This window comes from Nilaparvata lugens, chromosome 13 (genome assembly GCF_014356525.2).
Source record: "Nilaparvata lugens isolate BPH chromosome 13, ASM1435652v1, whole genome shotgun sequence".
NCBI classification, from domain to species: Eukaryota; Metazoa; Arthropoda; class Insecta; order Hemiptera; family Delphacidae; genus Nilaparvata; species Nilaparvata lugens.
This window is the reverse complement of record NC_052516.1, coordinates 10699701-10714408: the sequence shown is the minus strand read 5'-3', so window position 1 is coordinate 10714408 and position 14708 is coordinate 10699701. Positions and strand designations below refer to the sequence as shown.

Here is a 14708-nt window from a genome sequence, read left to right as displayed (position 1 = left end):
TTCTTAGCAAATTGATGTAGAGAAATTTTGGAAGATGTTCACTTCAACTGTACAAGAAACAGTTATCAAATACTAGAATAATGTTCATTATTTAAGAAATTCAATAGAAAACCATGTTCATATACATAAACCATCGAAAACCATATAGTGAGGTTCACGTTATAATGGCAATGTTAGATGAGCAATGGTATTATGCTATCCTTGTCTATCATTCAACAAAGCGGATAGCGCTATCTCTTTCTCGCTTTGTTCTGTTGCCAGATTGTCTTCTGACAATGTAGAATTAATAATTAATGGTGAAATTCACTCCAATTCTTGAGTTATAAGCATTTGAAGATGAATGATTTCTCTGATCTGTTAGTGGAGGAAATAATTTTGTTTTCGGTGAATAACTCACCCTGTATTGTAGCGAAACGTCTCATATTATAGCACAATACTTGTTTGGTCAACCTCTATTCATAGCCCCAATATCAACCAAATCTGGGAGATTTGCATTTTTCATGAAATCCATGAATTATGAAAATCCACAAATAAACGAATAATGAGATTTCTGACGAAAAATATTGGTAATTATAGCTTCTTTTCAAAACTGATTCATCCACTACCACCGTAAACAAAGCCGTAGTGCATTCGTGTGACGTCAGCACAGGTAGGGTTCCAACACCAATAAAAAATCGTTGATTTCAGCTGATCTATATCACCTAGTGTTTTTACTTTCCTTGTCCTATTACCATAAGTAAGGAAAGTATTGCTTTCCGGAAAAATTTAAGGTACCCTAATTTCATGTTTTCTATACGTTTCATTACTTTCCTTGCCCTATTACCATAGGTAAGGAAAGTATTGCTTTCCAAAAAAATTTAAGGTACCCTAATTTCATGTTTTCTATACATTTCAAGGTCCCCTGAGTCCAGAAAAAAATATTTTTGGGTGTTGGTCTGTGTGTGTGTCTGTGAACACGATAAATCCATTCCTAATTAACCGATTGACTTGAAATTTTAAACTTAAGGTCCTTATACCATGAGGATCCGACAGTAAGAAATTCAATAAAATTCAATTCAAAATGGCGGAAAAAATAGCGGATAATGGCTAAAAAACCATGTTTTTCACGGTTTTCTCGAAAACGGCTCTAACGATTTTCTTCAAATTTATACCCTAGATAGCTATTTATAAGCCCTATCAAATGACATGAGTCTAATTTCTGGGAAAATTGCAGGAGCTCCGTCATATTCCTGAGAAGAATGAATTTTGTTAAATTTCTATCACGATTTTCTCAAAAATGACTTGACCGATTTTTTTTTAAATTCATACCCTGTATAGTTTATAATATATCAGCTCTATTAACTGGTATGAGTCTCCTTCCTGAGAAATTAACAGGGGGTCCACCCCATCTTTGAGAAATTTACTTTGTAACCTCCTTCTCGTGCGTGAGGTAGGTAGGTAGGTAGAGCAGTTTATTCAAAAGAACACATGTCGATATTTTATTTGTAGAACAGCTGTTTTGACAACTTTTAAAAAATCCTCAAATTTCATAATTCAAACAAAGGAAAATGTACTCTGAAAACAATAACTAGTATAATCATAGTTTTGATTATTTAGCCGCCAATCGGCATAATGTTATTCCCCGAAATTATCCTCGTTAATGAGGCTTATAGATCAATGAGCAAGAAAAGTTGTGTGAGTGTACCACACCTGATTTTTATTTGTGTAGGAGCCCTACCTCTGACGTTACCATCAACCACCTGTCATGCACTATGGCTTTGTTTATGGAGGTAGTGATTCATCCCAGGTAAATCGACAAAAACTATGCTATAATAAAAGGTTAGGCTAGGCACGAACCAGTTAGTCAAGACAAGACAAGACATGATTAGTCACAATTCTTCACAGTTGCTTATGAAGACATGTCTAATTGCAATGACTAATCAGTGTGAGTTGCATCATAAGCAACTATGAGAGGTATTGTGACTGATCATGTCTTGTCTTGACTAACTGGTTCGTGCCTAGCCTTAGTCATTGCAATTATACATGTCTTCATAAGCAACTGTGTGAAGTATTGTGACTGAACGTGTCTGATCATGTCTTGTCTTGTCTTGACTAACTGGTTCGTGCCTAGCCTTAGTCATTGCAATTATACATGTCTTCATAAGCAACTGTGTGAAGTATTGTGACTGAACGTGTCTGATCATGTCTTGTCTTGACTAACTGGTTCGTGCCTAGCCTTAGTCATTGCAATTAGACATGTCTTCATAAGCAACTGTGTGAAGTATTGCGACTATACATGTCTGATCATGTCTTGTCTTGACTAACTGGTTCGTGCCTAGCCTTAGTCATTGCAATTATACATGTCTTCATAAGCAACTGTGTGAAGTATTGTGACTATACGTGTCTGATCATGTCTTGTCTTGTCTTGACTAACTGGTTCGTGCCTAGCCTTGGTCATTGCAATTAGACATGTCTTCATAAGCAACTGTGTGAAGTATTGTGTCTGATCATGTCTTGTCTTGACTAACGGGTGTGTGCCTACCCTTATAGATGAATAGAAAAATCAAAAACAATTCTTTGCAAATAAGTTTATTCGATAAGAAATAATATATACACAAATTATCATACACTATTTATTGCAATAAGTAATACAATAGTATTTCATTTAAAAGATGTCAAATTAAAAACATTGATTTCTCCAATGTCCATGGAGCTTCTTCAAAGTGGTTAACATTCAGTACAGCTATAAAGTTTCAACTTGGAGCTATAGAACGCTCTCGTAAAGTAAAATAAATAGTACCAGACTTTAATCAACGATTATAATATTAATCAATCAAGATTAATTTCGCAAATCTCAATTAAAAATAATCTTTGATCTAACATAGTTTTATTTATTGCAATGCCTAATTATTTACATACATCCTAATTATCACTCATCTCAATTCATTCATTAATTCAATGCGACAAGTATATTTTAATAAGGAACAGGAATAGACATTAATTTTTCGATCTCAAGGAAAATAATCTTAGATTGGCGAAGGTTCATCAATAAAGAAGCTTGATTTGAGATTGCCCCTTATCTAGGAGACTGGTGTATTCCGAACCCAACCTGTTCCCTATCTAGGATACTGGTGTATTCCGAACCCAAGGCCAATGCCTCGATGTGTGTGCGTGGAGGCTCGAGCCACCTCGTACTGGGCCTCCATGTTCTGGAACATCTCCTCCTGCTTCTTCATCAGCTGATCAGCTGGGTTTTCCCCCACCACCCCACCAGTTGATCCCACCAGCGCAGCTGTAACAGCTGTTGTCCCGTCTGTGCCGTCGTCCTGGAGAAACAAACAGAGAAAAAAAATAGTGAAAATCCTATTATGTTAAGCGAGCAATTTCTGTATTTTTATAACTGGTTATTTACTTATATATGGTTATTCATGTTCAACGGATCTCGAAAACGGCTCTAACGATTTTCACGAAATTTGGAACATAGTAGCTTCATGATATAAAGTTCGATTGCACTAGGTCTCATCCTTGGGAAAACTCGCTGAACGACATTAAAAGGATAATTCATCCTTGGCTGAAACAGATGTGGATAGTAAAAAAGTGAGTGAGCGAGTGAGTATGTGAAAAATCAAAATATCGCATCCCCGAAATTCATAAGATGACATATTATAGCCAGCTGTGAAATATAAACACGATCATTTTAGAGAATTGTGTTCTGTTTATCAATAAATAAAAATAACGAGCGAAACTCGGTTCCCCGATATCCTATACTATTAAACGAGCAATTTCTGTTTATATGTTTGTATTTCAACGGATCTCGAAAACGGCTCTAACGATTTTCACGAAATTTGGAACATAGTAGCTTTATGATATAAAATTCGATTGCACTAGGTCTCATCCTTGGGAAAACTCGCTGAACGACATTAAATGGATAATTCATCCTTGGATGAAACAGCTGTGGATATTAAAAAAGTGAGTGAGCGAGTGAGTATGTGGAAAATCAAAATATCGCATCCCCGAAATTCATAAGATGACATATAGCCAGCTGTAAAATATAAACACGATAATTTTAGAGAACTGTATTCTGTTTATCAATAAATAAAAATAACGAACGAAACTCGGTGCCCCGATATCCTATACTATTAAACGAGCAATTTCTGTTTATATGTTTATATGTTTGTATTTCACCGGATCTCGAAAACGGCTCTAACGATTCTCACAAAATTCAGAACATAGTAGGTTTATAATATAAAAATTCGATTGCTCTAAGTCTCATCCCTGGGAAAACTCGCTGAAGAACATTAAAAGGATAATTATTATTCATCCTTGGAAAAACAGGTGATAATAATTATTTCGTCTGTTGATGATGGAAAGTGAGTAAGCGAGTTCATGTGTGTGGGACTGTGTCAAAATTATGACTCAGCTGTTGAACTTTTGTAATCATTCAATCAGGTACTTAGTGCCGGTTGCAAAAAAAGTCGGGTTATTTTCAATCCTGATTAATTCCAGTAGTTCCATCTTTTTGAAATCGTCTTCTCTTATTTGGTTCACGTGAAATTAATCAGGATTAAAATTTAACCGGTTTTTGTGCAACCGGTCTTCTTTAGTCTACTCTTATTTGGTTCACGTGAAATTAATCAGGATTAAAATTTAACCGGTTTTTGTGCAACCGGGCCTTTGTGAGGGAAATTTTTGCATTCCTCTGGGAATTAATCTGAATTTAATGTGATTAGATAGATCATTTCTGTATGAACTATGAATGTTATTATAATTTCTTCTTTCGTAATAAATTTATGCTTTTGTACTCCAGAGCGACGCTCGATCCCCGATATTTAATACTTGAATATCAACAATATTAATGATTATTCCGCATCTACACGTTGGCCGAATGAAGGCCAATGTCGACCAGCGTCAGTGTGTGGATGGATTTCGTAAGGAATTGCATCTTTACCATCCAGGCTGGGCCAGCTTACTGGGCCAACATATGGCTGCATCATTGCATGTGAATAATCATAATAAAAGGCTTTTATAGGTGGCGGGTTCCACCTCGCCTGAATACATCATTCAACTCGTCAATGAGCCTTACGACTGTCATATTTCAGCCGGGAACGACACCTTAACGTGTCCATCCGATAAGTGACAAATGAATTTCAAGTGAGTTATTTACCTTAATTCCCATGAGTCGTTTGAACTTGGCGGTCTGTTTTCCGTCGCCATCTTTGGAGAAAAGTGCTGACGAGGACTGCCATACGCTGCTACCCGCCGGAGCTGCCGACTGCTGCTGAGAGTTAGCTCCCTCTGCTGAATCAACACAAAATCACCAAATTATTTTCACAATACTATCAGGGTTTAGCTCATAAAACGTCAAACAAAGAAACAAATTAAAGGAATCTTATTTGAAATTTCTTCCCCTTTCCAACCACATCCTTAGAATTGCATTTCGACAGATAGTTTTCTAGTTATTGTCGTTTTTTAAAATTATCGAAGAATCATATCTCGAAAACTAAGGTCGATATAAGAAAATGTTACTGAACATTGTTACAAATTTCCTGTATAATCTATGGTCTTTATTGTTCTATTCTTGTTTTGGATTTCTAGATTGGGATTTTATCATAAATGAAGGGTAGCCATTGAAATGATTCTTATCTAAACCTAACTAAAGTCATTTTTACCAACTTAATTTTTGTTTTCCTCCATTTGTTAATCCTCCATATAACCCGCCAACTATTTTGGGTTGCAAGTTGCAAATCTGGAGTGCAGAAAAATTTTTTCCCGCACTAGAGCGGAAAAGTGAATCTTTGCGTTCTGTAATCAGTGCAGGAATCGTCACTTTTCAAGGTAACTGTAGGAAAAAATATTTGTTATATATCAAGACTCCGTGCCTTGAACTGATTGTTAATGTGCTATATAGGCGTGTCTATAGTGGTGGGAAAGGTACTATGATTGGCTGGCTTCACACTTAACCAGTTCTGCCACAACAACAGGACAAAAATGTGTATCGGTCAATCTGACCAATGTATTCCTATAGGTGTTTTAGAAAAATGTTACTGAACATTGTTTGTTGCAAATTTCCTGTAGAATCTACGGTCTTCGGCTGTTACAACGGCTGTGGGACACCATGTAGAATATAAACAGTAGAATAGTATAGTTGAGTTCATTTATGTGTTTGTAATTCATTATTAATTAATTAATTACCTTCAGTAGCAGCAGGAGTGGAGGAAGTGGTGGAGGTAGAATCACTCTTCTGCCAGAGCACCTTCTTGCGATGCAGTCGCTCCATGATGGCCTTGGAGTTGGCTGGCGTCAGGTTGCAAAACGAGGCTAGGTCACTCGACAACACTGGCAGCTTATCTTTTCCCCCTTCACCACCGCCAGCACCTGGCAACACACATCCCAACACAATGCAACGGTTAACATTTAAAAGATACCAAGTGTAACATACAGTGAGACAATATGCAACGGTTGGAATTTAGAAGATACAAATTGGAAGATACAGTACACAACAAAATGCAACGGTTAGAATTCCAGATTCAGAATCGTATGTTCATGTGTTTAACAAAACAAAATGCAACGGTTAAAATTTGAGACAGGGAATGTTGATACAGTGAAAAAATTATAGTATTAGATTATGTTAGAGTTCTTTGTTCATATAAGTTACAATATAGTATTATAGGTAGTTGTCACGAGCGATTCAGGTTATAAAGTCAGCATCCCAAAGATACTTCCAATATAAGGCTAATTTTGATGCAGAGTTTATGCCTTTAAATCAAATTGAATGAAAAAGACTAAGAAATTGTCAAAAAACCACTGATTTATTGATAATTAGAAAGACCGGTTTCGGTTATTACACCATTGTCAATCTCTGATAAACTTGAGTTTTAGAGTTATTGAGTTTATCAGAGATTGACAATGGTGTAATAACCGAAACCGGTCTTTCTAATTATCAATAAATCAGTGGTTTTTTGACAATTTTTTAGCCTTTTTCATTCAATATGAATAATTACCACAATATCAATTTCTCAACTACACAAAAAGCTTTAAATAAAGGTAAAAGTTTCTCAACACCTTGCGTGGTAGCGATGCCTATCTAGAAAGATAGCTCCAAGAGAGCAATAAGAGAAACATCTTGCTTCAAGACTCAAAAATCTAAGCATACAGTAAATCCGATTTCCATCTTGATATTTAGAATTAAATACTCTAATCATCTAAATACATTGTTGAAAATAAATAACTCTGATATTTTACATTGGGCCGACTCAAATTCTCGTAATGATTAACAACAAACTAATCATAATAATACCTTTAAAAAACTGTCTTCAATACAACATAATGGATATATAAATATCTATAGAGTGACACCATAGAGAAACAATAGCGTAAGTAGATATCCCATGGTATAGGGAGTTTATGTCGTAACTTTTACTGTTATCTCAAGCCGATAGTCCATGTAGCTCTTTCCCTTGAAGCTGTGTGACACTGGTAGTCTCTCATATTGTGCCGTTCATACACTCTCACCCCAACAAAACAGTAAAAATCGACAATAATCAACAGTAGTCGGCTTGAGATAACAGTAAAAGTTGCAACATAAACTCCCTATACCATGGGATATCTACTTACGCTATTGTTTCTCTATGGTGACACACACAGCATAAAATTAGCACTGTAGTATCAGTTTCAAGAGGAACGGTTTTAGCCTGTCCATCAGGTATGATAGTTGCTTATGATGATATAAATGAATAAATAATACTTCATTGAATACACTATTACAACCCACTTAGAACCCAATATTTCCTATTGATAGAAAATACACAATTAGTACTCTTTCAACATGTATGAAACTTTAGAGACATTTATGAAAATAAAATGTTGAAAATGTACTTTGATTCTCAATCTTTATGCACATATCAATAGTAAACAAGAAATTCAACTACTAACTTATTATATCTCATTACATCACATAATATTCCATTGAATACTCCATTTAAAAACTAAATTTTCCAATTATTTCTTAAATCTCATGTAGTAACTTACTTACAACTGATTACTTAATAAGACATAAACCTGTTCCGCAGACAGAGTGAGAGAGAGGGTAGACCTTGCAGTTCATCATCATCACCACCATCTTCATCATCATTTCCAAAATGGCGCCGATCCAATACGGCGGCAGCCGGTGTTGTGATGACGTCATCTCATTCTTCTCATCAACTGACATCAATCGATTGTTGTTGAACAATCAAACTGATTTTGTCTGTATTTTCAGCAAACATTCGGTTAGTTACTGGTCACTTCATCAACTCCACACAATTGACTATTTCACAATTGGCTTTCTTTAGTGTTAGAGTCAATATTTTTTTCCAAAATTATTTCAAACAGAGTTCATTGTGTTAAGTCCGTTATAAATAACATATGATACCTTTTCGAAATAGGCCTAATCGAACAGTTTCCACAGAACCACAAGCACCTTCCTACCACCGTAGAAAACAGATGGAGAGGTTTAGTACATTAATCGTCTATAATGCTACCACGTACAACGATTCATAGAATGACTTTTAATAAACATTCGAGAGAAGTCTTTTCTTTAAAACCTTCTAATTGACTGCTTAACAGCCAATTAATCGTTTTGACATTCAGACACTTTGAGAAAGACGTCTGTCAATAGTTATTTGTATATCTAGAGTGAAAAGTACGACTTTTTCTCCCTGTGGGAAAAAGTTTCAAGCCCGAGGCGAAGCCGAGGGCAGCAATTTTCCTGAGGGAGAAAAAGTATTTTTCGCTCGTGATGTACACAACATTTTTCCTCCATCTACATTTTTTTATAGAAACTGCAAATAAAATCATTCTAATAACTTACGTATTGGTGACAATGATTCCTAACAACATAACCTATATCTAAAACTAAAAACCGGTCGTCTGATTGGCACTGCCGATTGCGCTATCTATTGGCAAAAGATGTAACAATTATATCAGCTGAGCAGCTACCAAAAATGGCTGACTCCAGATCACGCGGTTCAGATTTGAATTGCAGATCAAAAATATTTGTTGGCTGGTATTTTGAATAGAATAAAATATTTTAAAAATTGTATAAATTTTTATCGTCTACTAATATTAAGAATATAATAATTATCATACAAACATATATTTCATGAGTTAATCAAACTTCTGGTTGTGGTATTGAATTCAGTTAAATCAATGACAGACACCTCTATAATGCTTTCTCATCTGAGCTTAGACCTTTTAACCTATTACAATGTAAGTTTCAAAATAGAGATGCTCCCCATGTTATTTAAATGGAGTCACTTTTACTCCCTAGGGAGTTTTTCTGTTTTTTACTACCGAGAGCGAAAAAGTGACACTTTAGTATTATGTTTCAGGGAGTAAAGTAAGTACTTTAGACAGTAGGTGGAGGAAAAATACTTTTTATATTAAGATACAGTCCTAATAATTACAGTAAGAAAGAAAATGTTGTCCCCAGACTTGAAAATACGGTACAGTACTGCAGAAAAGCACACCTCCATTATTTTAATTTATTACATTATACTGTCGATTAGATATATTGCAGGAAATGTGATGTTAAACTAGGAATCTATGTAGAATAAAGCGACTTGAACCATTGAGGGTGCTTGTACACAGAGAGAAGTCTTGGGAGCATATTATAACTTATCCATGAATACCCGTAGCATAGAGAAACCCATTTCTCCCTCCACAGTTTGTAGCGTAGACACAGACGGACATCCTGCGCACAATTGGATGCGCCGTGTCATTTTGCTTCATGTTCTTGTGATGAAAACATCTCTGTAACATACACAAACCAATATACCTGCTGACCAGTTCACTACTTGGAACATTGCCAGCAATAGATGGAGGGGAGTGTTGCCGCGTCGCGTTACAAAGCTCTCTCACTCAGACACAAAAGAAGGAGAATGCTGCTAGGTAGTGGGAGTGATTAGTGGAGGATAGAGCATCGGACCTCTCCGTCTTCGAGAAAGAGCCGTGTTAAAAGTAATTTATCTCGCACTATAGTTTTTTTAGAAATGTTCCAACCAATACGATCATACACACAAGAGGCGTTTGGTGCCGGCACAGTACCAGAGTAGAGAAAGCTCTCCTATTGGCTGATTGCGTTGACGTATCAAGAACCAGCCAATCGGAGGACTTCCAGTCATGCAGTGCCTACTCATCTGAAAAAACGCCTCGTGTGTCTCTGCCCTGGAGATCTTCACACACTTAGCTACGTTACGTTGAAATAGGTGTTCGGAAGATGTAGCCGTCCTATCTCCCAATATTAAAAGCTTCGCTACGCTGGTTTGTACAGAACAGATTCATAGCTTGTATTTAAAATTGGGAGATCGGACGACTATAGTGAGGTCCACGTTATAATGGCAGTGGAGAAAGATAGCAGAACAACGTTGATAAATCTCTGTCTTGTCAATTTACTGATCATTCTCGTTTAAAATAATCAATTATATTTTATTAATCAAGAAATCATATTTTCCAATAACTTCATAATGAATTTTCATGATTAAGATGTAATATTTTGTTAATCAATTATCAATTCTACATTGTTAAAAGACGATCTGGCAACAGAGCAAAGCGAGAAAGAGATAACGTTATCCGCTTTGTTGAATGATAGATAAGGATAGCAATACCATTGCTAATCAAACACTGCCATTATAACGTGGATCTCACTATAGGACGACTAAGTCTTCCGAAGATGTACTTCAGCGTGTGAAGACCTTAAGGACCGGTTTCCGAGCTCGGGATTTAGCTAAGTTCTAGACAATAGACAGCTGGAGTCAGAAAACTGACTGTCCGAAACGGAGCGTAGTCGCAGTTTTTATGATAATCTTTATTCTCTCATTTCTGTAATTGGAAACCTTTTTCCCTGACGAAAAGAAGCATTCCTAAATAATTCGAAATAGCTGAAACTATTTTAACTCTATTTTATTTTGTGTTCAATTTTCTAGTATTTTCAAGTTTTTAAAACTGTGTTGTTAATTATACTTCGATTATCTGATCACACTACTGGATACGTGATCAGTATAATTTCTAAGATACTATTTAATTTCAACGTTTCTAATTAATAGCTGTAAATAATACAATAATTTTAAAACATAATGTATTATTTATTCACAAACCTTTCGCATTTTTGTCCTGCATCTCGGGCGGTATGACAAGATCAATCCCCAGCTTTTCCAAGATGGCCATTTTCTTCTGCGACTTGATGAGACTGTAGTCGACAGAGTGGGGGTAAGAGCCCCTACCCCCTCCGGATAGCTGTTTGTACTTTCCACTATAGTAGCCGCCCATCGACGAACCGGAAGAGTGGTGTTTCGACCTGGACCGCGAGCGGGAACGCGACCTGGTTCGCCGCGAACTGCGATGCGAACTGTGGCGACGCGAACTGCTGCGGCGATCGCGCGAACGCGAGCGGGAACGACGTCGACTGTGGCTGCGGGACCTGCAGAGAAAAATAATTAGAAATTGAAAAAAATAATAATTTTAAATAAATTATTATTATCAAACGAAAATCTGCTACTGCAAATATTGACAGCAGGGTAGCAGAAGTCTTCGGGGAGAATTTAATTTGTATTTTCGTTTCATAATAACACAGAGAAACAATAGCATAAGTAGATATCCCATGGTACAGGGCGTTTATGTCGCAACTTTTACTGTTATCTCAAGCTGATAGTCCACGTAGTTCTTTCCTGTGAAGCTTTATGACGCTGGTAGTCTCTCATATTGTGCCGTTCATACACTCTTACCCGGTCAAAACAGTAAAAATCGACAATTATCGATAGTAATCGTCTTGAGATAACATTAAAAGTTGCGACATAAACGCCCTATACCGTGGGATATCTACTTACGCTATTGTTTCTCTATGATAATAATAATCAATTCATTAGCATTTGTATAATTGCAATATCTCAGTAATTTCCATCCAATTTTAAATAAGTTATTCATTTCCTAAAAACAGCCGGATCCACATAATGTTTGACAAGCATGTTTTTGAGATGAATTTGACACAAGCTATCAAGAGTAAGCTATGTATGTTATGCTAAATATACATTAAATACTTAAGCTTAGGGTATGGTCACATTGAATGCATGTATGTGAAAGTGCACGTCAGATCATGCATGAGCCGATAACAAAATCTGGAAATTGTCATTGGAACACGTTGAGACTTGCATGTAGCTGCTCACACTGACTGCAACCAGCAAGTGCACGCGTTCAGTGTGAGTGTTCCTATAGATCTTTCCACATTTTGTTTCTCATCTGCACGCTTGGCTATGTATAACCAAGCTTGCACTAGTACATTTATGCGCAACCAATGTGATCATACCCTTATGCTAAATGCACAATACTCAAACTAAAATTTTGCTGGTGCCGCCAAAAAGTATAAAAGATGAAAACATTGAAACATTGCTGGTGCTGCCAAAAAGTATAAAAGATGAAAACATTGAAACATTTTTTTGAATGGACAATGTTTGCTCTCACTACGACAATCATCATCAAATTGTTTGCCCAAAAAGTCTTAGAATGTTTGACCTCTTAGCGTCATAAAAGAACATTTGCTGAAAATATTTGTCGAACATTTGTTGTTACCAAGTTGAGCTTTTCAATCACATGAATTGAGTTGGAAATCTAGTATAAGGCTGGCCAATAACGGTAGGACATGCATGATAAACATGTGTGTACATGTAAGTCCTACCGTTAGGGTGAAAGATAGAAGAATTTTGTTGCAAAATCATTGAAATGTTTAGTAGGAAGCAAATAATACTGTCAGCTGATCCACAACATACACAACTTTCTATGAGAAGGTACCTGGGCTGATGATTCAAGGGTTACCGAATGACAATTAGTGTACTTTCATAAACTGAACAAATAGTTTGTAATAAATGAGTACATAATTTTTTTATGAAATAGCAGCATTGAAATTCTACATGATAAAATATAATGTTATTTATTATTATTTAGCTTACCTTGATCGTCTCCTACTACGTGACCTCGACCTCCTATGTGACTTGGAACTCCTATCCTTGGATCTGGATCGTTTACCGTGTGGCGATCTAGATTTGCGATCCTTCGATCGTCTGTCCTCCGATTTGCGATCTTTCGATCGCCTATCCTCCGACTTACGATCTTTCAATCTTCTGTCCTCCGACTTACGATCCTTCGATCGTCTGTCCTCAGACTTGCGATCTTTCGATCGTCTGTCCTCCGATTTCCTGTCTCTATCTCTCGATCTTGACCGATGTCTCCTGTGATACGGACTTCTCGATCTATCTCGCTTGCTCTTATACTTATCACGGTCATCTTTTACATCCCTGTCCTTTTCGTCACTCTTTTCTCGTTGGCTGGACGTTTTTGGTTCTTTGTCTTCTGAACTCTCATCGCCCGAGCTTTCTTTGGTATGCTTAGGTATCTCTTCTTCTTTGATTGGAGATAACTCCATTTTTAACTGTAAAAAACAAATAAAAAATCAATTATTACGAAAAAAGAGTGAAAATCAAAGACTAGTTTTAATACTTGGATTAATCTTTAGAGAATAGCATAACTGGATGTGTAAAGGTTAGGTAAAGACTCAAAAGTAACTTACGATACTGATACTGAAAAGGTTATGATTGCCCAGGTAATCAAAGATCTCACATTCAAACTAATATAATTATATATGAATTGCATTTAAAGAGTTTTAAAAAGTGTATAATCAATATTTAATTGATTATCTCTGAGTGTTTTTACTTATATAGGTCTATTAAGCTTTATAGAAAGTTTCTTTGCCTAGTAGTGTACACGATTATTTTTGGAACTTAACCAAATTAAGCTTACGAAACCAGAAATTATAAGTGAATTTGAAAATGAGAATGGATTATTCAACATAAATACTAGCATTTTGGAATTTTAAATACGTATAACTTACCTTTAAGAATGAAAATATAGGAAGTCTATTTGTAACCTATTCGGTGACTAGTTTACAACACGTAGTTTCAAGTCCATGTTGACTACAAAAAGGCAAATATTAACAGGCATACATTGTAAAACTTATAAAGCAACTCTATTATTGTTTATAAAGTTAATAAATTGCAAATAAACAAGATATTTAACTTTAATTACGAGTACAGCTTTCACAAGACCAAACAATGCCGAATGAATGCAGAAAACAGAATATTCCATGGCTGCCATGACAACAACACAACAGTGTCACAAAAAATATTGCTATAAAATATTTTTTATTTTCAAGACAAAAATCAAATTGTTCATTAGGAAAAAATAAATTTTTAAATTTTTTTGAACTATTATATTCTTATATTTATTCAATCTTTATTTTATTTTATTTTTATTAGAGAATAGTCTTGCTGACTAGTTGCGCACTCTATTATGACGAACTACTCGTCGCCGGGAAGGTTGTTGAATTTTGAACAATATTGCAAAAGATCTGTTCATTTTTCACTTCAATTAATTTCACTTAATTATAGTATATAACAGTGGAAAAGTACTCTGAAAATATCTTTATTATTGAATATAATAGCAGGAGCAGTTTTTGTTCATCAAACTCAACGTAAGTTTGCAATAAAATTTATTTTTCTATTGTATTTTTAACCTCTTGATTAGCTGCATTATTGACTTGAAAATAAACACAATTTATCAAGAAATAATTAATAAGAAATATTTTACTAACTGGAATTAACTTATGTTTGACTTTATGAATTATTATATAATAGTACCTATTGATG

The 14708-nt window shown here is 35.6% G+C and overlaps 1 protein-coding gene across 4 annotated transcripts; it reads right to left on the bottom strand.

Moving 5' to 3' along the window:
* Nucleotides 1–2552: 2552 nt before the first annotated feature.
* Nucleotides 2553–14142, bottom strand: LOC111054931 (arginine/serine-rich coiled-coil protein 2). Of its 4 annotated transcripts, none has more exons than XM_039439813.1 (6): nt 13895–14142; nt 12957–13435; nt 11112–11434; nt 6172–6375; nt 5144–5277; nt 2553–3305 (listed from the first exon to the last, which is right to left on the bottom strand). In XM_039439813.1, the coding sequence occupies exons 2-6, from the start codon at nt 13427–13429 to the stop codon at nt 3096–3098; spliced, it is 1344 nt and encodes a 447-aa protein (XP_039295747.1). In that variant the 5' UTR covers nt 13430–13435; nt 13895–14142; the 3' UTR covers nt 2553–3095. The 4 variants fall into 4 exon arrangements, with proteins under 4 accessions (XP_039295747.1, XP_039295748.1, XP_022197753.2 ...); XM_039439814.1 differs by having other exon boundaries at nt 5144–5274; XM_022342061.2 differs by having other exon boundaries at nt 5144–5274; nt 6172–6354.
* Nucleotides 14143–14708: the final 566 nt, after the last annotated feature.

What these genes read in the sequence shown, in the direction of transcription:
- LOC111054931 (XM_039439813.1), bottom strand. Translation starts at nt 13,429, where the DNA reads ATGGAGTTATCTCCAATCAAAGAAGAAGAGATACCTAAGCATACCAAA. An exon ending in CGTAGTAGGAGACGATCAAG is followed by an intron (nt 11,435 to 12,956) that starts GTAAGCTAAATA and finishes TTTTCTCTGCAG; the next exon opens with GTCCCGCAGCCACAGTCGAC. An exon ending in GCAGGACAAAAATGCGAAAG is followed by an intron (nt 6,376 to 11,111) that starts GTTTGTGAATAA and finishes ACCGTTGCATTG; the next exon opens with TGTTGGGATGTGTGTTGCCA.